This window comes from Centroberyx gerrardi, chromosome 10, assembly GCF_048128805.1.
Source record: "Centroberyx gerrardi isolate f3 chromosome 10, fCenGer3.hap1.cur.20231027, whole genome shotgun sequence".
In the NCBI taxonomy this organism is placed as follows: Eukaryota; Metazoa; Chordata; class Actinopteri; order Beryciformes; family Berycidae; genus Centroberyx; species Centroberyx gerrardi.
In genome coordinates, this window is record NC_136006.1 from 23003232 (window position 1) to 23028312 (window position 25081).

The window sequence follows — 25081 nt, forward strand, 5'->3', positions numbered from 1 at the left end:
TCACACCGCAGGCCTTCATGCTCATTTCCGAGTTGCTGCTCATATCTGATTTTTTGGATGACTGTTCATATCTATTCTAGTATGTAACCCGCATCTGATAACAATATGAAGTGACAGCGATGTTGAAAACCTGTGCAGAGTAACAATAACAAATGATGTCACGTCCATTTTTGTAGCTACGCTTCTCCCGCTTGTTTTGAACACATTTCGGTTATGGTATGAGCCTTCGAGTTTTGACTGAATTGAGGTGTCTCACCAAATACCAATCAAGTCGGCTGTTATGCTTCCCCCCCCCATTGTTGTCGATTCCTCCATGCTAACGCTGCTCAGCCAAGCTGCCGTGCCGCCAAAATTATGACAGCTGTCCCAAGTGAATGAAGTAAGATTTACTTATTGTCATGGCAACGCTGACAAGTCACATGTAGGTCACATGCCTCGGGATCTGATTTTGTGCCACATACCGTGGTCCAGATTGGAATTTTAAAGACCCCATGAAATGGCATCTGTACTTCCTTAATTTGATGCATCTCCTGTTGAAACAGGATGTTGGGGCGGGACATAACAGTGAGGGATCATTCCAAAGTCTAAACCAATGGAATATGAGTCAGGGAGAGAAAGGCAATTTTATTTGATGGGAGGAGTAAGGAGGGGTGCGATTGTTCAAAAATCTGATGGTTTTATTGGTTATAGATTTATATTTATGACTACTAGTGCTGCATGAGGTCACCATGAAAGATGCTCTGTTTTCCAGAAGTAAAAATAATGGGAGTTCATTTCATGGGGACTTTAAAATATGCGAATCCTTGAAGCTTTTTGCTGTTCACACTGGTTAGAAAACATCAGCTCTGCATCACATGCTAGGGAGTGTGGGGACCAGGTGTGTAGTAGTAGTGTGTATGAGGAACACTTACCTTGCGGTCCTCTTTGAAGAGCTCTGCAGCGGTGGTGAAGTGGGGGACAGCGTTTTTACAGTGAGGACACCCTGGAAGAGGAGACAACACATACGGGAAATTATTTCATTCCGGCTCATCACGACACATTACAGCGTGACCTCTAGCTTCACGTCCCACACAGCGTCTTACAGACATGTAAACATGATACTACTAGCGCGCCAGCATTCACAGATACAGACACAATTACTACCATTCGTCATTTACTCGCTCTATCTCCAACACACATGTGCAGGGACATAAAACATGTGGCCTTTTCCTTCTAGGATTACCCCACATTAGGGATGGCTCACTTGGATTTTATGAGAAGTGATAAATCTCTTTATTGCCGTCATAAACAAAACCTCCCTGGCTCTCTCACCTCCAGCAGCCATCCATATATGTCACTGCATACGCATTTACCACTAGGTGACTGGTACCACATCCACACATTCACTCATTTACAGACAGTAGGTTCACTTCTAGTAGGAAGGAGGAGGCAATGACTATGATGTGTTTAAGTGGTAATTCATGACAGCTGTGTTTTTTTGGTGCTAAGTGGTCATCGCTGTGGTGTTTCTGCACTGCACTTCCCATAGATCACCTGTCAATCAAACAGTGTGTCCTGTACTGTGATGTCTTTTTCCTTATATTTTCTGTTGATGAAGAAGTTTGAGTTTCTGTAGGTGGCGCTCTTTTCTTTGTCTGTTCAGCCATGTTGCTGGTGCCGGAAATATAGAGAGATATATTGATGCTTTCTCTATATTCCATATATATATATGGAATATAGAGAAAGCATCAGTAGAGAGGGGGGAGGTGCGTAAACTATTTATATTGTCATTTCCAAATAATTTCCATATTGTGATGGTGATGAAGGTCTGCATGGACTGAAACGTTAGTTAACTAGAAGGGCACTCGGAGAGCGCAGACCTCCGCCAAGGTTCGTGCTATTATTGCTTGTTGGTGAGTCGGATCCGGATCCGCTCCAAAATTTAATGGGTTCTTCCTTGGCCCATGCTACACCCTTCCACGAAGTTTCATGAAAATCGGGCCAGTAGTTTTTCCGTAATCCTGCTAACAGACAAACAAACAAACGGCACCGAAAACATAACCTCCTTGGCGGAGGTAATAAAAGAACTGTGAACATTTCAAGAGCAGTGGGTGGGACTTTTTTTCATTCTATTGCTGCCGGAAACCAAAATGGGAAAATGGCAAGAAAACGTCAAGATAACCTCCCTGTGTGCCAGAGGATTTTTCCCAGGAAAGAACAGCAAATGTAAAAGCTTTCATGAACTGGATATTGGTTGAATCACTACTGTGTTGTATCAATCAGCGATAGATGGAGCAAAAAGGACATTTATTTATATGAATACCCCAATTACATACCTGTTCTCACCCACCTCTTTCCTCTATATAGTGATCACCCAAATAGCACAAGAGACAGTTACATCAGATCCTGCGTATTGGTGACTGTACACCTGTTTCCTCGTAGAAAAAGTTACTGACTCGTCAGTTTCCAGAGGAGAATAAACAACTACATAAACATATCCACTCACATCAGCTATGTTATGACCAAGATCTTAAGACTACATCTCTTTCCAGACATGCTCCCTCTGTACTACAACATGTACAGCTAAAAGGAGTGGCGCTACCTTCCATTCAAGTCATTAACAACATTAGCACAATGATCACACTGCGTGTTAGGATTTTAAAGGCTATAATTACGCTGACTGATGGTGCCCGCAGTTAAAATTAAGTATTTTTATTGTTGCATGAGCAAGTGCAGTTGCGTGTATGCCCGCCAGCGCGCACACACACTAACACACAGATGGCACAACCTTCGCCTCAGCTATAGGGCACAAAACTGTGCAACCGCCTATTTACCTTCCCTTTTAGACCTGCCTCACTAACCCAGCATTCGCCATGGCTCAAAAAACCATTTCACGCTGAAGCAGCCTTTCACTTGCGGCATTAAATGGCCTCTGATTCCTTATATCAACCTTTAAATGTTCTGCCGTCTGAGCAAAAAAATACATCAAACAACATAGCAGAGGCATTTGTCATGTTTTTGGTTTTTTTCCCCGCGTGAAGAGAACAAAATGACCAAGCGGGTCATTTGTAATTGCTCAGGGGTCGTCTAAGTGCAGAGGAAGAACAGGTAAATGAACAAAGTGCAGGTACCGCAAGATTGCGCGCTAAAGTACAAGAATATTTCAGCTTTGACATCGCGCACATCTCCCGTCCTCCAAGCTGCTTAAAAGCAGCTAAAAGGCTGGTCCGCTGTCGATAATAAGACCTGCCGCTCTCATCTCACTCCTCTAGCAGGAGAAAGCCTGCTCAGTTTTCACTTCCCTTTCTCATAATTACTGACAGAGAGAGAGAGCGAGAGCCAGAGAGAGAGGCAGTTAGAGACAGGGAGTAAGAGAGACAAATAGAGGGAAAGAGACTGCAGCTTTCAATCAGGTAGCTGCAGCAGCCTTGATCCCTCTCTTTTCAAAGAGGACAATGGAGAGCACAGTGGGTCACTGTTAACGATGTGCAGCTTGAATTGGAGAAATAAACCAAGCAATACAAACGTAGCTTCCAGTAACATTAAATGCACAGATTCATTACATTCGTAACTGAACATCACTTAACACGATTTATACAGATGGCTGCAAATGGGTATTTAGTAAATTAGGCAGTGCATTAATTTAATATGTACGTAAAGAAACAATTAACTCAGCATTTCCTGGGGATAATAGGACAGAGAGAGAGAGATAGAGAGAGAGATAGAGAGAGAGAGATAGAGAGAGAGAGAGAGAGAGAGAGAGAGAGAGAGAGTTGGGATGGCATTCAGTTTCAGTTCTGCAGTTGTGAGGCTAAAAATTAATAACCCACGCCCCCCAAAACCCTTTGGAAAAAAATAAACATAAAAAAAGAATGAGTTTTGTCTGAATGTCTGAAGCTTCTCCAGCCTCCAAGTATTAGCGACCAGTTTCATCTCAGCAAATCCTCTAATAGGCTCACGCTCCCCCGCAGATCAGACAACAGTGAGTGGGGTGGGGGTGGCAGAGAGCAGCAGGTTGTTATTGCCTGGTGTGCATCTGGACCATCTCTTTGTAGAAGGGAGCACCAAAGGGCCCCGGTGCAGGCTGGACTGTGACCGCTGTGCTCCGTCTGGCTTTGAAGCCCCCATCAGACACAAAGAGAAAAGACAGGGATGGAGGGAGGGAGTGTGTGTATGTGTGTATATATATATGTGTAATATGCGATTAAGCAAGTATGCAACTCTGTATTTCTCCTATGTGTGTATTTTGAGTGAGAAATCGGATGTACAGTTTCATAATGGGAGGTGGAACTGTGATTTGTGGAGTGTTTTTTTTATAACTTGCACAATTCTATTCTCAGTAATTTGAATCATCCCCCAGTCTCCCCATGGCTTAGGTGGGGTTTATATATACGGTGTGATGAGGAGCTTGGCAGGCAGCCCCAAGTTACGTATATGCATTGGTTTAAACCCAGGATGTGATCACACCATGTGCAACAGAGCTGGGCTGTGATCGCACTGGTCGCGAGAATTTCACACACACTTACTATTTTGATCAAAACAGCCAACCATATGAATGTGAACGGGTTGTGAAAGGTTAAAGTGTCTCAGTGTGACAACTAGGGATCAGCGGTCTAACAAGTGGGGAAGAGATCGCAAAACTGGCCCCAGAATAACTTCCAACCTATTTTGTCACGATGGGCGTTAGGTGAACTTGGCATTGAGATAGTTCTTACAGGGAGCGTAGAACATGACCAGAGCGTGTTTCTTCTTCTTCAGCGCCTCTCGGAAGTCCTCTGACCCAAGATGGCTGACGCTGGAAGGCTTGTCCTCCCAGGACTGCTCTGGTGGAGGGGGCGCCTGGGGACTGGAAACAGAGCGGGAGAGATGAACGAGAGAGCAAAACAATATTTATTATGTACTACATGGCAAAAAAATAGAAACTGAAGCTTTTCTTTCAATGTAAAGTATATCTGTAACATAGACTGTAAAGATCTGTAATCATGAATTGGCGTATATTTATTGAATGTATTTGAAAAAGGACAATGGTAACGTGAATGTGAATGCTGCAGTGAGACATCAGGGGACTCAGTCAGTGTCATTTTATGTCAACCTTATAAAAACTGACCTCTGTTAACCTCAGGTCCCTGCTTTTGGCTTTATGGAGCCTCTAATGGCCACAGCCATACTGATGTAATCACAGGGCCATTACCTTTCACAATGACCCTTCCAAGGGTCAATTTATTATACTGGGAGGTAGTTAAAAACATCACCTTGGCAGCAAATTGATGCTACACATCACTGATTATGTTATGGAGGGCAAGAGAGGAGGATAGGGGGTTGGCTTACAGGATACATGGAGTACAAGGAGGGCGCTGCTAAAATATGTTTTAGCTCAGGAGCGGGTGAATGCACCTGAGTTTAAGTCTGTTTGTGTCTAAAACACACTAATCCTGTCCAGGTATGTCGGCCAGAGGTAAAGGGGGGATCGAGCAGTGTGTCAAATGTGTGACTCACTTGTGCAGAAACTCAATGATCTTGTCCTTGCTTCGGAGATGGGGCAGCGTGTACTTCTCCTCGCTCTTCTCGAAATACTTGACGGTAGGGAAGCCGGAGATCTTGAAGCGTTCCCCCGCTGCCTTGTGTATTGTGGCGTCCACTGCTGCCAACACACCTGGACTCTGTTGAGAAATGAGGATGTCAAACCATCAGTCACTCGGGACTTGATGTTGCATTTGAGTGCATTTGAGTCTGATTAGCCAAATTGGACTGCCATTGTACATCCCTCTAAATTACCCACTGCATTATGTCAATTAATGCCAATTAAACCCTATTTGCATGAAGCTTTGAAAATGATCCAAGTTCAAGCATAGCAAAAGGGCCACAAAGCTTTTTTTCTGCATAAATGCACTGCATTAGAAACACTAGCAGAGAAGCAAGGAGGAGAAAAATAAATGATTTGATGGGTCTTGTGGGCTCAGGGTGAAAGAGGCTCCAGTACATCCATATTAGATAATGGCCAGGCTCTTCCCATTGACCTCCAGTGCCGGGCAGGGAGCCACAAGGAGCAGGTCCAAGCCTCGGGCTGGGGGGGGACGCTCGTGGATGAGATAATTGCTGCAATCACAAGGCTGAGTTTTATATGCCCTGCCCCTGGCTGGGGAGTGCTAGATTACCATAGAGGACAGGAAGGGGGAGAGGGGAGGAGAGGTGAGGAACACACCCCACTAATCAGAAACACATAGGGAGCTGGGCTGTAGGACAGACTGACCAGCATGTCAGCTGCATTAGCCAAGAGCCTTAAGGCCAAGTAGTGGGATTATTATGATCTGGTGTTGAGGCACCACATAGATCACAGCTGAAGTTTACCCCGAGGTAGTCTATGTGTGCATGAGAGAGAGAGTGTGTGTGTGTGTGTGTGTGTCTGTGTGTGAGATGCTAAAGTACTGCAGAGATGAGCCTGCATGTGCACATGCACAAAACAGAGACTTGCAGACATGCGTGCAGTACATACATAAAACACACATGCAAACACAATACATGCATTGTAAACACAGATCATGCAACTTACGTCTGGGCCCTTGTTGAGTATTTCAGCTGCTTCATCATACTCTGGCTTCATCTTCTTACAGTGGCCACACCCTGAAGGATTCAACACAAACACATACGCATGTACTGTATGAATCACCGAGAACGAATGAGACAGATGCAGCGCTCAGGCTCTCATTCATGCACAACATGCCCACGAGAAATAACTATGTATTCCAGAGGAAATGACTTCCATAAAACCAACAGTGAGTGCCTTAATTGTGCAATTTGATCTTTGCAAAAACATTACATACATCTTTGCACAACATTACGTTCTCGGAGCTGTCTCGTCTAATCAGGGAGTCAAAATAAACCGCTGTAGCTCTCTGAGTGTCCCCAGTTGTAGAAGTGGAGCTTTGAAATCAAAACGGTTAATGAGGCCCGGCGCTTTACAAGTAAGCCAGACTTGGCGGGTACAGGAATCTCGGGAATAGATTAGAGCGCAGTTTCTCACCTCGTAATGTTGTGGGGGTTACCGCTGCTATACTTGGGGTAAAACTACAAATCAGATGACAAGAAGACAGAAGAAATCTCTAATGTTCGCCCGGAGGCTTTAGTCATGTCTGATTGCTCACTGCACTCTTCACTCTCGGGGCATGGGTGTGTGTCTGAGTTAATTGTGTGAGAGAGAGAAACTCAATGAGAAGGGGCGAGAGTGAGTGATGGGTAAGACTGTGAGAAAAGTAGAGGGAGAAAGGGAAGGAGGGAGGTAGAAATGGAGAGAGAGGGAGAGCACAAGAGGGTGAGAAAGGGGTCCTTGCTGGAGAGCTAAGCCCCCATGCTAACAGAAATTCAAAGAGGTTGAATTCCATTACAGCACCAAACCCCAGCATCAGCCTCTGTCCTTTAATAAAAGGAATAGGAGAGTGTTATTAGTGTTGTTTATGTTCTGCATAGTTCTACACTATCTAGACGGAATGCAGTCAGAGTGTGTGTGTGTGTGTGTGCACTACAATCGTGCTTGTCAACAGAGCCGTAGCACCAGCTCTCAGCATCATGAATAAACGCTGTATTTGAGGTGTGTTTAATATTGCATGAGCACAGCAGTGAGCGACTGGCAAACATTTTATTTTTGGATCCAAAATGACTTTCAAAAACATAACAATATTTGTCCCACACAATGTACAAGATGTTTTGTCTTAGATGTAATGACTATACCGGGTGATGAGGGATGCGCAGTGTGTGTACGTGCATTTTCTTTTTCCACATCACGGTTGTGCATAGTTGCGTGAAACAAACCTGGTATATTGCCAAACCTGGTAAATTGCTCTTGTCATAATAGTTCAGAAATCCCTTTCTTCAATATACAATGCAGCACTGGCACAGGCTATAAATCAAATGTGATATGCCCCGGGGAAAAAAAAAAAACGGCCTCTCTTTCAATTGAGTCACTGTAGTGTGTGATCATGCAGATTGTACTGAGGCTTAACAGAGAGAAGAGAGAGAGAGTGACTAAAAGAACTTTGTCTGACCCTTCAAAGTGATGAGTAAGAGGGAAAACCGAATGTCTGTCCTGGGCGCTGCATCACCTCTGCTGGTGCCATCACCCTCGCTCAGCATTCAGAACAACTGGTGCATGTGGGGTGTGTGTGTGTGTGTGTGTGTGTGTGTGGGAGAGGATGGCAGTGTAGGGGGAGGTTACAGTAACACAATGAAATATTGCTGATTCAGAGTGAGGTTGGAGGGAAGAGGAGCACGGTGTCAAGAGAACGAACACATTCGCACCACACACCGCTGTAGCTGTACTAAAACTGATGAACACTAAAAGCAGATGCGATCACTATATTTTACATGAGAGGATAACGGTTAGATGTTAGGATATATAAGGTCATCCTCTGAGGGTACGGTACAGGAGTCAGATGCGCCTGTGGTTACTTGGTAACTGGCCAGTCGGGAGTGGAGACCTCAAAATCTGACAATTACCTCTTGACGCACTGGCTGGAGCACCGCACACACACGGTTCGAATTACGGGGGGGATTGGGGGGGTCTGACCCCCCTAATTAAGACTTGGACCCCCCCAAAAGAGGTAAAAACAACAGGTTGGGGGGGTCGAAATATTTATATATCCTTCTTACTTGTAATCGTAAATATTACAATATATTTCCCATATTCATGCCTAGAAGAATCTTGTAATATGATTTCAGACACCCCTAAAGTGGACCATACCATTTCTTAACCTTGACGTTAGTTGAACGTCTCGTCTGCCTGCCTCACTCAAACAAGGCTTTAAAGTCTATGCTCGTGTGCGTCACGCAAGCCAATGGCGACGCCAGGGCTGCCAACTCTCACGCATTGACCGTGAGACTCACGCAATAGACACGTCCACACGCTCTCACGCCACGAGTCCATTTTCTCACGCAGTGAAAAACAAATTCATCACTGATAACGTCGCGGCGCGAAAAGAGACACTGACAGCGCACGAGACGAGACAGAGCAGCACCGTGCAGCAGAGAGTTATTCAGACCATCGGGGGAAAGCGAGAAGAAATATACACAAATCTATTATATTGTAGGCCTAATTTATTCCCATGCATGCTGTTAAGAGTAATCTCAGTCAGCGGCTCTTCTGCGTCTCTCCCTCTCCTCTCGCGCCACGCAGGCAGGAGTGAGAGTGAGTTACTATGGTTACGGGGACGCTCTGTGTCTGTCGCTCTGAAACTTTCTCGCGATTCCATAATAGGTTTTTAGGTTGCCTATGCAAAGTCATGAATGTAAGCACCTCAATGCTGAAATCTAGTAATATAACATAATTTTACATTTTTGGTTAACATTATACAGGGTTGCTGTTTCTTGACTTAATCCAAGAGGTTAGGTGGTGTAGAAATGAAGGAAATTTGTTTTAAATTACTATTTTTTTTCTGGGGGAGGACCCCCAGACCCCCCTGCCAATTATGTAGAGAATACTTTGTTGGTGACCCCTGACTACAAAAGTTGTTGTGTGGTACGTGCCCCATGAGCTGGTGTAATGGATTTGATTTATCATCATCTACAGACTGCAGACATTACGTTAAACAAGCAAGACACTGTAAGGATTGTAAGACTTCAGTTTACTGAAGCACGCGTCTGCGCTGTAGTGGGTTCCCTTTACGCCCTGGAGAAAAAGTTGACCCCCCCGATTGTCACTGTATAATTCGCACTCTGCGCACACATACACACACACACACACCCACACACACTTGGGGGGCCCAATATCCCAAGTGTGGTCATTTAGGGCCATATCTGCTGGACCTTGATCCTGCATTCAATCCAACAGCACTGGTAGAGAGTAACTTTTGCTTAGGACTGGGACACAATCAGGCTCACTCACTGGGAAACAGACCGGTGAATTGGAGGCGATGCCGACGTAGGAGCCGCACGCAAACAACCCCCACTGAGCGCTGTGCAGCAGACGGTGAGAATGGCCGTGCTGAGAGGTGGACAGAAATACAAGCTGATGGTGGCGGCTGTGAGACCATTAATCTCACTCTGACAGCAGGGCCATTAAGAAACTGCATCCAGGCAAGTGTGGGCATCTACGTGTGTGTGTGTGTGTGTGTGTGTGTGTGTGTGTGTGAGAGAGAGAGAGAGAGATGTGAGGTGTAATTGTGTGCGATAAATGTGTGTATCATCGTGTGAAATAAGTGTATGATATGTGGGACGTGTGTACCGTTTGTACCGACGTTTATATTTGTGAGAGTGTGTATGTGAGCTGAAAAGCTTTGATGCGCCTTGTTTCAGCTGGCTGCCCTTGAGCTGAGTGTGTGGGTGAATAGCCGCTGTCCACGTGGTGAGTGGAGTGCGGCACAAGCGTCGGTAAAGCCAGGGCAACATGCAGAGAGAGAGAGAGAGAGAGAGACAGAGAGGGAGAGGGAGAGGGAGAGGGAGAGGGAGAGGGAGAGAGAGAGAGAGAGAGCGAGAAAGAGAGAGAGAACCAGTCCTGTCTGCCTCCTGTGCTATTCAATGGCCATCCTCTCAAACATCTTTCTAGACATTAAGCATGGAGAGAAAGAGGGAGAAAAAAAAGGGGAAAACAGGTCAGGGATGCAAAAATATCCACCCTTAACTTATTTAGTCTTATTTTTGGCCCTAAGGAACTACACAGATTTTCTGGGAGTTTGGCCCCTTGGTCGCCTTTCCCGAAATCTGACGGACTGAAGGATTGGCACCAAAATCATCGTTGTGTCTCCGGTCCAGTGTCCAGTCTGCATTCTAACCGTGGCCGCAAGTGAGAAATGAGAACATCTAGCAGCTCTAAAGCTGGGTGGCCAGTTAATTTTAATGATGCATCTGAACCTGCCAGGCTTGGTTGGTAAAATAGATGTCTCTTCCCGCAAGACTATTAACTTATTTGTTTACACAGAAAGAGAGCGAAGTTAGCCAGACAGGGAAGGTTTTTGCAGTGTCGATTTGTAATGGCCATAGAATAAAAACCAATACCAACTTTGTATTACTAAAAGGTTTATCTTCTTACTTTCAGGATAAGGCTAGTCACCAACAATTACTTAGCATACTGTATGCTAAAGCGTTAGCATGCGTAGCAGACTGAGACACACGGATGACTTTGGTGCCAATCCTTTTGTCAGATAATGGGTAAGGTGACCAATGGGCCAAATTTGCAAAAAGTTGGTGCAGTCCTTTAACATCTTACTTTTCTTAAAAAAAGTGAAAAATTCTGCAAATAGGGTGAAATAATGCCACGTTTCCAATGCAGTTTCAGGAATTTTCCAGAAACAAGTGTCAGTATCATGAAAGAGATCATATCACTAGTATCAAGAAAATGGCAATTGATTCAAGAAAATTATTGAAACAAATTGATTTGGTAACGTGGAATTATCTCACTTGTTTTTTCACAAGATTTTAAGATTCAATACCAGAATAAATGACTACGTTAAGAGACGGGTTTTTTTGCAGTGTAGAGACTGAGAGGAGTGCAGTCGAGTACAGGGGGAGGGGGGGTACGGGCAGGGAGGAGGGGGAGAGGGTGGACAGAGAGAGGAGGAAGGATAAAGGAGGAGGACAGGGGGAGGAGGCGGTCGAGAAGTTGCCAAAACAAAATAAAATAAAAATAAAAATTGTAATACCAAAAAATTGATTGAGACAAGATTCAGATTGTGTTTTGTAGCTGTTGCAGTCAGAATGCCTCTCTAAATGGGATGAATCTATTTGCATGATTTTGCAGCTACGGGTCGCATTTATTACCATGCAAAATCTCCTGCGGACAGCTCCCTAGCAACTTCACAGAGCTGAGACGAGGGCTGGACCAAAGTAAGGCAATCTGGAACAGAAAAATCTAATCCACTGACACATTTTGGCACGTTTACAAAGTTCTGTGTAACAACGGCAATATGTTGCGTGAGCAACAATGACAAGCGGGCTTATGGAAACCATATGGCGACATGAAACTATTCTGGTGTGTGGTACAAAAGACCTACAGTTACTGCAAACAGCTTGTCTTGGGTTCGTTTTTCACTTTCAGTCTTTGTTGGTCTACTTTCTCCCTCTGATTGTTAATGTTGAGCGCTGCGAGCGAAACGTTGAGGTTACTTGAATATCTAAATACCACTTCCACCCAGGAGAATACTACATGAGCATGTTTCACATAGCAGGAAGGACTGTGAAGCTCAAGTTACACACTGCTGCACATATTTTACAATGTAAACAACTTATATCTATAACGTATATCTATTTTCTGAGGGTGGAAAGAGAGTTTTTAATCTGTTGAATATCGACCCTACCCAGAACTGTCAAGAGGGTTTCACCGCTGTTGTTCATCTTGCATCATACAGTTAGTGCACTGTTTTGGACCATGTTGTCCACTGCTGTCTTACTCACAAGGGGCGTAGAACATGACCAGGGCAGAGGGGTGCTCCTCCAGGAAGCTGTCGAAGGAGTCGTCAGTCAGGTGGAAGACCGGCGAGTCTGTCTCCGACCACGGGACCTCGGGGGTCTTGGGCTGGGGGGGCTGGGGGCTGAGAGAGAGACAGAGGTGAGGGACATTTAAAAAGCAGACAAATTCCAGCTGGTGTGTAATCCGCATGGACCAAAATCAGACACAGCTGTAGCCCACACTCCACCCGACATCACACACACATCTGGACTGGAGCAGCCCCGCCTTGATGACAGAGCATAGTCCTGTAATGCCAAGAACGAGTGGACACAGACATAAACAAGTGCACACTTCTGTACACACACACAAAAGTGCATTTATAAGCTGCACACACACGCATCCCCCTTCTGCAATCTTTTCTCATCATCACACACCCTGGCCTAAGCCAATGTGCTTAAGCCGCATGAGACTGGATATCTTTTTAAAATGTCAGAATTGTGCAACCGGGGTGCTTAGAAGTGCGGCATTTCTTCCAGACACACTCCTCTTATCCAGAATGTCATCCGTTATAACAATAACAATATACATCTCTCTGAAATATAAAAAGCCGGGGCTGAAACTATACTTATTCCATACCAGATGCCATCTCTAGTTGCTCCTAGGCAACATCAAGTGCACGTCCTTCCTTGGCTAGCTACAAACCCCAGCATCTATGCATATTTGGCTAGACAGAGCACTTGTGCTCTCTATAATAGCACCCCCATTATCAGTGTGATACTGCTGCAGAGGAATCTAAAAAATATTGCTGTGACATTCCTTTTTTCCCTCGAGTTTCAACCTATTCCCAAAGATACTGCTGTCCAAAGAGGCACGGCTCAGCAAGGATTCTGACTGCGTTACCTCTGCTTCGGCGTTCACTTATAGCCTTGCAAATTGGACTGAACTGGACTCGAGGGGGGGGGGGGGGGGGTGAAGACTAAGTTGGGATTGGTACCGAGCAGATGTCAAATGATGCTACGGGGTTCTGAGTAACCGAGCGTGGGACTATTCATGAAATGGGCAGAGAGTGATTAAAGGGGAGGAGGTGGCGGGTGGGGTGGGCTGGGGAGGGAAGGAGGGGAGGGAAGGGGGGGGGGGGGGGGGGCTGTCACGCCTCTGCAGCTGCTGCCCTCCGGAGCCGCTCCTGCATGTCTGAGTTCCTGGCCTAACGGAGATTGTTACTCGAATACATCCTCTCCCTGTCTTGCTCGGTTTCCTGTGATAGCTGTGAAAGCCCCGCTCCGTGCCCTCTGTCTGCAGCCCCGCGGACAGCTACGGCTTTCCTTCCAGGCCCTTAACCCGGGGGGGGGGGGGGGTCGACCAAACGGGGGGCGAGGGAGTCGGGGGGGAGTGGGGGCGTTATAGGCAGAGTGAGAGTCAAGGTGAGAAAGAAAAATGAGGCCAGAGTAGGTGTAGATAGATGAGGCAGCGGCGGGGGTGAGTGAGGGTGAGGAGAGGTGAGGAACGGAGTGAGGAAGACGGAAGTAAGAGGAAAGGAAGGAAAAGATGATGTGAGATATTTGATATTGAAGGTGAGAAGCAGAGGTAGATGACAGACCTACTGAAGGAGGCATGAGACAGAATGTAGTCTTGAAACTCTATTCTGCCATTTTAAAACTTAAAAAAAAATTAAATCTATAATTTAAATCTACATTTTAACAAGTCTAAAAAAGGTGAAAAAAGCATCTTAAAAAGGTGAAAGTGAATAGGATAAAAAAAAATGCGTGTGCACGTCTCATCATACTCACTTCCTCATCCAGTCGGCGATGTCCTTGGCTGTGGCTCCATAGTTTTCATAGTGGTGGAGGAACTTCCCTTTCCTGAAGGACAAAAGAGCACAAGAAAGTGATCTCTAAACCATCTGTCAGCATCGGTCACCATCAGCCTGCAGAACTGACACTGAGGAAACGCACTCATCCAGGTCATGTGTGATGGACCAGAGACAGGATCCTAAACACAGCATTCCCATAACCACAAACATAACCCAGTTTCTAAGCCAGACACAAGGCCAGTTCTGGTTCTCAGGGCCCTCTCTCCATGCGAAGATGATATATTGAAGATTATGACCCAGAGAGCGGGATCGGGGCTTTTGAAACATATCCGGCTCAAAACCAAAAGGAAATGTTTTATGAGAGCTGACAAAAGGCTCAGAGCAAAAGTTCAATGCTGATTGATTTTCTTCCTCTGTCTCGTATTTTTTATGTCTGGTTTAAAAGTGCATCTAAGAAATGCCAGGGTATATGCCACTGACCTATCGTCATGAATCAGTAATGAGCTAGAAACATCTCTTCAACTTCAGCGTGTGAAAAGATTCAAACCCTAAGCTGATTTTCCTCATAGGAATGAGTTCATCTGCTCCTCTGTGTGACTAGACGAACACTGGAGAGTGGATGCAGCGGCTCAGCAGTGCCAGAGGATCAGTGTCATTAGTAACTGGCTCTGGGCAGTCTGAGTCTGGAAACAGGGTGGTGATGACCGCGGTTACCGTGCCTGAGATACATCGCCCAAAGTATTAAAGGTGATACATGATTACACATACTGCATTTGGAGCTTAGAACTTGCATTTTAAGTTAACCCGCTACCATGGCAGAAAGTGGCTGCTTGGAATTCAATCAGCGAGATTTATGATCAACTCTACATTCGCTTCTTTTATCTCTTCTGCTGTAAAGTGTGCTGAAACCTTGTAAAATCCACTTGAGGGAACGTGAAATAAATGCCATTTGCCTGACGGTCTCAGCTGCTTTTCTTGGGTAAAGGACACCGCAAGGACAAGCTGATGTACAGTTTCAGTTTTGTTGCTTGCTTAACTGATAATAAGTTGAACTATGCTGTTGTGTTGGATAGTAAGCAGGCTTCATCTGCAGAAATGAAAAGGTAAAAGACCTTGACTGCTAGGTCTTGCAGCGGGTGCAGCGGCCAGATAACTCCAGTGGTGTTGATGCCGATTTACCCTGCAGTGATTAGCTCCTGTTTATCAGTGAGGGGCTCATTACTGGAGCCAATGGGCTTCGATGGTCGTTAGCTTGCCCTGCGCTGACACTAATGTGCTCCCTGCTAACGGACTGGCTCTGGCTCAGCTACACATGAATGCTTCTGCACGTGCAAGCATGCACACACACACACACACACACACACACACACGGAGCAACACATACAGGCAGAGGGCAAACACACACACAGACAAACCACAGAGGCACTTAATCAGTCCCGGTCTAATTAAAAGGCCAGACTGGAATGAGAGAGCGTTTAATGTGGAAACGGGGATGATAAAGCCGGTGCAGGAGGAATAAGAACGGGGGAATAGAGCGAGGGCCGCAGCGCACCAGCACGCTTTTCACAACATTGTAAATATCACAACGGTGCATGGATGCGCTGGTTGGGGGGTCTGCATTAATAAACACCCACAATCAGTCATACTCTCACCCCCGTGCTGTGTGGCTATAGGGCAGTCAACAAACTGAGTGTGTGTGTGTGTGTGTGTGTGTGTGTGTGTGTGTGTGTACACACTTGGAACATAACTCAGTCTAACTTCACATATCTTCACAGCCAGCCATTCATCACAGCCTGTGTGTGCCCTCGCTCCCAGACACTGGAACCCTAAAGAGGCATTGGCATCCTGGTGCACCTAACATCCCCGACTCCCCCAATGCCCAGCAACTGCCCCCAGACTGCGGGCCTGCTTTGTTCAAAGGGAACACTTGAGGACCTACACATTCGACAGAAACTTTCTCCTCAAGACCTAGAAGAAGCGCATTCTGAACCTCCAGGGCCACCGTTGCCACCTGTGTGAAGTCTGCCGCTGTCGAGTCCGCTGGAGTTTTGCGAAGCCTTGACGGCGCTTGCTGTTCAAGCCGGTTGTCTGAAGTGGCCCCGCGTGCTCTGACATCCTGCGCCGTGGAACCGAGGGCAACGAAGCAAGAAGTGAGCCTAAAGTGAGACGGATGAGAGGACTCGACTCACTCGAAGTAGCAGAAGGTCGGGTAGCCCTTGACGTTGTACTCCTGCTTGAGGCCGTCAAACTCAGCCGGGTGCACGTTCATCCCCGCCAGTACCTAAAGGAGGAAGAGAAAGGACATGGCAACAGGCTGGTTAATCAGAGAGCTCCAAAAAATATAAAGATGGATTACCCCAAGGAAGGAAACAGAGTGCACTGTGCAAACAAGGCGTCCTGGGCATAATGGATGTTGAAGTGCGGGCTGCGATGAAATGCGATCACTTATGATATCAAACTCTATCTCGCCTCTCCAACAGATAAAAAGCAAATCATCCGTAAAATACAATTTGAAGTTTCTCCTCCCCCACTGTGTGTGTTTGGTTGTTTCTGTGTTGACTGCGGCTAAAGATAGAAGCAGAGTGGAGCTCCAACCTGGAAATGAGGGGAGGGGAAGGGGTTTTCACTGCTGGAAGTCATGCCAAGATGCTCACTTTCTGTCACCTCCCACTTAGTCTGGTGACACTTATTTTGACTTTCAACAGAACTTACATAACATCTAACAGGTGTTGTCATTGACTTATCTTTGTTTCTGTTGTCAGAAAACTGCACAACCATAAAGTCACAAAATGCTAACAGGCCAGGTGTTGTGAAGTCAAAAAGACAAAACAACAGCAAACTAACATTAGCAGAGTCTTTGCCTCCTTTGTCTAACCAGTTTTGAAAATGCTCAAGAATTTCTGTCTGCATCAGAAATACACAAACTCGCCAAAAAATATGGCAAATAGAGCAAAAATATGGCAAAATATATGCTAACGTCACAATATGTGACCAGCTTTCATTAGCCGTAGTTAGCCTGTTAGCGTTGGAGTGGTTTAAGACAACCACTCCAATGGATTTTCACAGTCACGCATTTGTTTCTCAAAAATAACATCAAAATATGTGACAGAGAATAAGACAGAGAATAAGACAAAGATGTTGGATTTATTGTCAGAATACAGGAAAAGTTATGAATAATGGATTTGAATATTGGCATTAATGTGGAGTCTCCTATGTGCTTTTCTGCCTTCCACTCTTTCTGGTCGTGTTTATCCCCTGCTTCTGCAAAGCTAGGTGGGGCTATGGACAAGTTTGGCTTTGTGAATAGCGATGGTGAAAAATAACATTACTAAGTGCTAGACATGTGGAAAAGTGATTTCCTACAAGGGAGGCAACACCTCAGTATGAAGCATTGGCTCCAGTGTGGTGTAATATGAAGTCCTTAAGGATGGCTGTGGTTTCGATGTGCTGTGGTCTCCCAGTCCCAACATTATACCCTGGATGTGCCTCATCCTCAGGTAAAGTTACACCCAACAGCTTTGACGCAGCCAACAGTGAAATAAACCCTAAATGATGAGCATGAGCGCATATATTCTACCAATATTGATTTCTCTCAGATATTAAGCAGCAACTTCCCAGACTTCCCCTTGGGGAACACAGTAACTGTTCGTTTAAAGTGAAAAAGGAAAAATAGCTAGAGAGTGGAGGAATGTCAGGGAATGGTGACAAGGTTTGGTACAGCGTTTTATATGCCTCCTCCACTGTTGAGCCTCCTATTTAGAGTGGGCAAAGAGCATTAACAAGATCCTTTTGTCATGTAATTAGTGCAATATGTGTTGTAGACTAATTGTCTACTGTATTTGTGAATGTTTTATATTAAAATAAAGGCAATCAAAGTCAGTAGTATTATTATTATGAACTTATTAGTATTTGGCTGATGGCTGTTTCTCTAAAAAGAGAGTAGGCCTACCATTACAGGCCTAAACATATTCAACAAAATACTGATAAAAGTTAATAAAAATACAGTTGCTTTTTTCTATAAACATATTTCACAAAATTATCATTAGCATTAATTCATCAAAATTAGCATCAAGAAATAATAATGAATCAAATTGACATGCAGAATTGGAAATGATGAAATCCAAACAATTCCCCACCCTAGAGCTGAGAGTTTCTTGGCTTACAGCTACTCCAGCCTGATGAGATGCAACACTTCAGACATCGCATTTACGCCTCCCAACAGCCGTGACGAGTGGTGAGAAATGTGCGCGACGACTTGGCTGACCGCTGTTTCAGCAATCAAATATTCGCTTTTTAGCACCGCTATCGGGCTCTTGCAATAGCTGGCGCGCTCGCACACACACCTGTCTCTCTCTTACACACACACACATACTAACACACACCTCTTCTGTGCAGAGGAGCTTGTAGCCATTATGTTATGTTAATCTCCAAATGAGGGGGCTTAAATATTCACTAGTCATAAGCCTGCTCGAAAATCAAACAAAAATGCATCCAATTATCTTTCCATTCATTACCTGCTTCGTGTGAGGCAAACACGACGCGCCAATCTACTTCATTGTCTCCTTGGCCAGCTGCCTCTCCCGGCTCTCGCTGTACAGTACCTTCTCCCCTCAGACTCTTCTTCCGGTGCTTGACGACAAGTGTTTATGAACACGCGGCCTTTGTTTGCCTAGCCGATCGCATGGGGCTCCGTCTCCCATGTGCCATCGATCTGCGCTCGCATCTCTCCGGTGCGGCTAAAAAACCATTTCAACAGCTGGAAACCAAACACTCCTTATTCTCCAAGTTTGCTTTCCATTGTACTCCCTGTCTGCAAAATCACACTACGGGTCTTTAGGGGACCGACGAGAGCGGGGAGGAGAGGAAACAGGATGAAAGCAGCAGAGAAAGGCAAAGTGAGCGGAAGAGCAAGACTGGAAACACAAAGACTGGGCAGTCTAAAGTGGCATCTAATCCATACAGAGATTGTAAACTTCAACTGGAAGGACTTTAGCCTATAATTGTGTCTGTAGGGACCAGCATTAAGTGATCACACAGCTAAGCAACGAGTAAAAAAAAAACATCTGATACCCCCACTGATTATATACAAAACTGTAATGCACTAAAATCATTGAAAAAGAAAGCTAGGCAAGATTGGTAGGCTTTTAAATGAACTGCAGTAATTGTGCTGCTGGGTCAATGCGAGCCAAAACACAGATAAAGCATAAGTCACTTCCAGCAGAGAGGAGAGCAGAGAGGAAATCGGGGCTACTGGATTGCGCTTAAAGGCCATCGATGGGTTATTGCGCTGCTGAATCAAACTCTACGGAGCTGAAGTAGCTGAGGTATTCTACTTAAGGAAAGCTTTGCAGGAAATGAAAACATGGATAGCTATCATCTAGACTAGACTAAGACTGTACTCAAGTCTGCCATGTGGATAGCCAACCATTCAGCAGTGAGACACTTGGTCCTGCCACATCTCACACAAGGCCAGTGGGTGAACATCGGTGCAGGACGGCCACAGGTCAGTGGGCCAAGAGTGCGAGAGAGAATTTAGCTGACTTACGTATTTCCCCTTGGTCTCTGTGGCCGCTTGCTGAAAGATGGGCTGCATTCTCTTACACACGCCGCACCCTGCCCCCAAAACACAAAAGAGAATAACAGAAGTCATTACAGAGGAACTCAATGGGCCCACCATTCTGACTGCATCAATAAGAGCGACAATAGATTTTCATTCGTCGGGGGAATTGTTTCTTATGAATAGGAGCTTGCTGTGTGGTATCTGTTGTGAGAGACATGATGTACTGAAAACCAATGACCATCAACTGAGCAAGCTCTAACACATAAAACCCCATGTACAGTATTTACTATTAAGCAATAACCGACCAATACAATTAAACCCTCATCTGCTAAGCCCTGTCACATTCTTGCATCATAAAAAAAGTGCACAGTATGTTCAAAGATGAGAATATGTCTCATGATTGCCTGGTCAGATCAATGTCAACATATACTCTAATGCTGAAATTGCTTACATAAACAATTCCAACCATCTGATCCTAGCAATGGAGTATCAATTATGGTAGTGTAGTATTGGTAAATATGCCACAAATGATTCTATTCCAGACATGCTTTCTCTTTGAGTTAGGCATCTTATATATAGAGTTGATTTTGTGTTTTTTGGATAACACTAGTTCCTGCTGGTACCTCCTGCCTCCTGACTTTCATCCATTCACAACCTGTTTCAGCCGCCTAGTGAGAAGAGCACCACTTGTCCCGGCTGCCTCAGAGCTACTGAACAACAGTGATAATGAAAGACTCACAGGGAGCGTAGAACATCATGAGGACCGGCCTCTCCTCTCTCTTCAGCAGCTTCCTGAAGTCCTTAAAGAGAATGAGAGACAGAGTGGATAAGAGGATGAATAATAAGGTTCACTGTTTGTGAACAAACGGTATGTACAGTACATAAAATGGCACCAAGCCTAAATGCGCAATGTGCGCAACCACATACCCTAGAATAACATTAGTGAGTGAAAGGGAACTAATGCCTGATGTTTGATGTTACTGATGACACACAACGGCCTGACTCCTCATGCAGAGCTTGTTCCAGGCAAGTTTTCCAAGGTATCTCTCCATTTAGCTCACAGAAGCTTTAAAATAAGTAGGCAGTAACTAGCATCACCTTTGCATTTTCAGCATCTTATTATAGTCAGGATATAAACTGACTCATCACATCAGCAAAGAAAAAAAAAAAAGACATTCTTCTTTGGACAGCAGGTAGACATTTCCATCCTGTTATTGTAGTGCGGCAGAATCTTCCCCCCGCATCTTCCTTCGTTTCTCTTCCTCATCATCACCTTCATGAGCTCAGCTACTTCCGGGAAAACTCAAATTCAGCAGAATCTTTTGTTGACACCTTCCAAAAACCCTGCAGGCATGAATAGACGAGCAGGGGAAAACCGACTGTACCGGTGTTCGTTAAATTAGAGGCCTTTTCGTAACGGCGCGCTCCATGTGTGTGTGTCTTAGTGTGTTAGCATGTATGTCGGGGTTTTTGATACGAGTGTCACCCGACCTGACCGGTGGAGTGCTGTCTGAGCGCTGGAAATGGTTCTGGGCTATGAGGAGAGCGCTGCGTTAACAGACTTTATGAACTGTGCCCGCGCAACTCTTTGATGATGAAGCCCTGATCTGATGCTTTTATGTCTGGGGTTTTTGTGTTGGGGAGGCTGGACGTGCTGCGTCAGCTTCAGATGCTGATCAAACCCCTCAGCAGGAGGGGAGAGAAGTGGACCCTACATCACATGATGCGCTTCATCGCCGTCTTGTCATCACCGCGATTGGACGTCAGCTCTAATGTAGATGTCTTGAATGAACAGTCAAAGTGCAGCGGAAGCTTCTGTACATGTATTTAGCCGAAGCCAAAAAGAGGTTGTGGGAGTGCTGCGGTGGCACAGTGTCTCAACTTACTTTCTCTGTCTCTACGTGGACGACGTCTTTCGCCTCGGGGTTCTCCTCCCATAGCGGGGGTCCGGACGGGTCTTTTAAGAATGCAACCATGGACTGGAAAGAGGAGGAGAAAAGAAGAGAGGGAAAAGCAGACAAGCGTTTAAACAAAAGGAACAGTTATATCATGTAACAACTTGTCGCTGGCACCGAAATCCACTCGCGATCATCGTGTAAACAATAAAATGTCTGGTGACGATTTACGCTAGCTTTCCAGAAGTCTCTTCTGAATTTAGAGCAGGCGAAGCTCTGGGCTGCGACAGATGGAAGCACGTATAGACTAACGTGCGCCTTCATCCAAGAGGCGTCAAAGCTATTTCCCTACCTAAAGTGTTTGGTAATGGGCTTGGTAAAGCTTACACACAAATATAATGAACCATATGTCTGCGGAGGCAACAGCAGGAGATATATCATTCAGCAGCGCTATCACAATGACAGTGTGGACACATGCGGAATAGATAATGATTATGAAGTTAATTTGATTAGGATTACTAGGTGCTGGCTTAAATAGAGACTTTTAGTGTCACATCATGGCCTAAATGCTGTTTCAGAGGCCTTTACAACCAGTAAAACACAAAGGAGCAATAAGCGCCTTGATTTCCTTCATGACTGGGCTCTTGCATTATAAAGCACTCATAAACCAACAGAAGAAGACATTTTAGAAGATTTTAATCAAGACAGTTAGCAGGCAAACTGAAACTGTGCTCTTATCTAACTGAATGAATTAATCAAATGAAAACAGCCGCACTACTTTCATTTTCCGGAGGGGACTAATATGAGTAATGACTACCAATACGACTAATACCATGAATGTGAAGAGGTTCCCATACATAGGCAGAAAGAGACTGATTGTGCTGCACTTGAGCTGAGAGCGCATGTAAAGAATGTGAGAGCGCGGCTGAGTACTCACCTTGAATGTAGCGGGCCTGTTGTAGTCTGTGTGGAATGTCCCATCTCTGCAAGACACACCAGGCACAGTGCTCACAACACCAGAAGTAAATGGCGAACACGGTTCTTGTGCTGCGAACACCGTATTACTTTCCAGAAAGCATTGGGGTGTGGAAAGTGTCTGACAGACAGCTGAGTTTCTGGTTACTCACTTGTAATGCAGGAGCTCGGCTCCTCCGCTTTTGGAGCCTGGGTCTACCTTCACTTTCTTACAGAGTTTACGACCCTCTGTGTCTCTGAGAGAGAGAGGGAGAGAGAGAGAGAGAGGGAGGGGGAGGGAGAGAGAGAGAGAGAAAGAGAGAGAGAGAGCGCAAGGGGGAGAGAAGGAGAGGGAGAGAGAGAGAGAGAGAGTTGGCTAAATGAAGACATGACTGCATTAAAATTTCATCCTAATTAGATGTATAACATTATATAAACCAGACTCTCTTGATTAGTTGCTCATATATACACACACACACACACACACATCTGCAGAAGGAATGCAATGCTGATTACAAACTGTACTGTACAACATGTCAGCATACACAGATTCTCGAATCGTATAGGCTTGTTTCTGTAATTGAAAAAGGCCATGTTTGGTAACACAAACAGACAGACGCATCGAGCCACCTACACATTCACACTTTCTATGGTGAGGCTCTATCGACGGTTTTAACTTCCCTTCTTCTATAATAATCACCGCAGAAAAATATGCATTGCTTTGGGGAAAGAGGGAGAGAGGGAGAGAGACCGAGAGAGATAGAGAGAGATCTTTTCTGGAGAGCTAAGCCTCGATGCTAATAGAAATTCAAAGAGATGGAATTCAATTACAGCGCCAAGACACACCATGAGCCAAATATATGTCCTGTATAGTTCTACATTATCTGACAAAGTGTGCAGTCTGCGTGTGTGTGTGTGCACCTGCAATGCATGTGCGTAGGTGTTGACAGACAGTCTTTCAGGTAATGTCTGTGTGTCTAATGCCATGTTCTGCTGACTCATGAAGGCAGATGGCACCAGTTGGGGTACTCGTGGAGCAGATGTGACCCCGACACGTCGTATCTGGGAGATGAGAGGCAGTCATCCGATTCAAAGCCAGTTTGCTGCTGCCAAATCCTTCAAGCACTGCCACAGGTGACAAAGGGTCTGAAGGTGACAATGTGTTCAAAATGCCTAGTACAGGGGTTCCCAAACTTTATCATGACAAGGAAACCCCAAATTAATAAGCTCTAGACCACGGACCCCCACTCGAGAAGATTGCATTCCAAGGAATCCAATCAAAAATCCCATCAAAATATTCATCCTTACACATTCACTCATTGTGCTTTACTCTAGTGAGTGAGATAACAATGAAATTAAACTATTCTTCATCTTGCTGGCGGTCTCCTGGAACCTTGTCAAGGACCCCTGGAGGTCCACGAACCCCACTTTGGGAATCACTGGTCTTGTACACTAACTTTTCAAACTACACTGAATGAATAGTACAACAGAACAATTCATAAAGATGATGAAAATAGCTTAAAACTTTTGATGTGTATAAAGACTCTAAGGTGTAAGTAAAGAGAGGCAAGTCGTGATAATGCCTTTTCACACTCCTGGTCCAATGTGTTGCAGACTGAACTGAGCAGCACTGCTGGCCTGATAACCACCAGGTATTGTTCAATGGAACTACTACAGTATGTGGTAGACAATGCGAACAGGCCGACACATGGGCACAGGTCAGCACCACAAAGGAATGTGGTGCCTCTGACTCACAGTGCTCCCAGAAATATAGTACAACTGACTCAGACCACAATAAGCTGGACATTATTATCCTTTTGAACTGCTATTCCATGAATCAACGTATAAAACAGTATTCAGGCACGGCACCAATAGGAGGTTCCGCAAAGTGAGAATGACTCACAAGCTAATCAGATGTGCTCAGCACAGGAGAGAGAAAGGCCGTGAATGGCAGCTAATCACAGGCCTGTCCACTGGAAGGACTCACACAATTCCCCATCACAGTGGGTGCTGCGTGCATTCCTGTACGGGGTAATGTCAAACGATGCGTCAGCCCCACTCTGTAGTCTGCAGGGGGTCTACGGTTGGTGAGGCAAGAGGGTATGAGGAGAGGCGGAGGAGAGAGAAAAAGTCTGATGGGAAGTTACAGGGTGCTGACAAACAGATGAGGTGTGGAGAGGAATCTGTTAGCCGCCACAGCAGAGTCAAGGTGATTCTTCAGCGGCACTAGCCAAGGCAAACTATTGGCCAATCAAGTTCTGATAGGAGAAAAACACAATGTTCTGGGTAGATAGAGAAATGATGATATTCGACACAATGCAGTCACTCACTGAGATGACAAAAAACAGGCCAATGAATGCAAATGCATCAAAAAGGTTGGCGTCAATACTTTGAGTCATTCAAGTTGCTTTTCTAAGGGATTAATGCCGGATTCTTAATGCAAAGAGGATGAAGCCTATATGGCATTTTATTAATACTACTCCTGTTCAAAACACAAATCCTTATCCTTG

The 25081-nt window shown here is 45.2% G+C and overlaps 1 protein-coding gene across 1 annotated transcript in view; it reads right to left on the reverse strand.

Moving 5' to 3' along the window:
- The window catches only part of pdia5 (protein disulfide isomerase family A, member 5), a 40755-nt gene that overhangs the window by 4643 nt on the left and 11031 nt on the right, over nucleotides 1-25081 (reverse strand). Inside the window, exons 4-15 of the mRNA XM_071919606.2 lie at nucleotides 22745-22828; nucleotides 22555-22600; nucleotides 21609-21701; nucleotides 20462-20522; nucleotides 19708-19775; nucleotides 16352-16443; nucleotides 14140-14211; nucleotides 12358-12494; nucleotides 6530-6600; nucleotides 5476-5639; nucleotides 4695-4825; nucleotides 912-982 (exon numbers count right to left, since the gene is read on the reverse strand). Of these exons, the coding sequence (XP_071775707.1) occupies nucleotides 912-982; nucleotides 4695-4825; nucleotides 5476-5639; nucleotides 6530-6600; nucleotides 12358-12494; nucleotides 14140-14211; nucleotides 16352-16443; nucleotides 19708-19775; nucleotides 20462-20522; nucleotides 21609-21701; nucleotides 22555-22600; nucleotides 22745-22828 (1090 nt within the window). The remainder of the gene's footprint in view (nucleotides 1-911; nucleotides 983-4694; nucleotides 4826-5475; nucleotides 5640-6529; nucleotides 6601-12357; nucleotides 12495-14139; nucleotides 14212-16351; nucleotides 16444-19707; nucleotides 19776-20461; nucleotides 20523-21608; nucleotides 21702-22554; nucleotides 22601-22744; nucleotides 22829-25081) is intronic.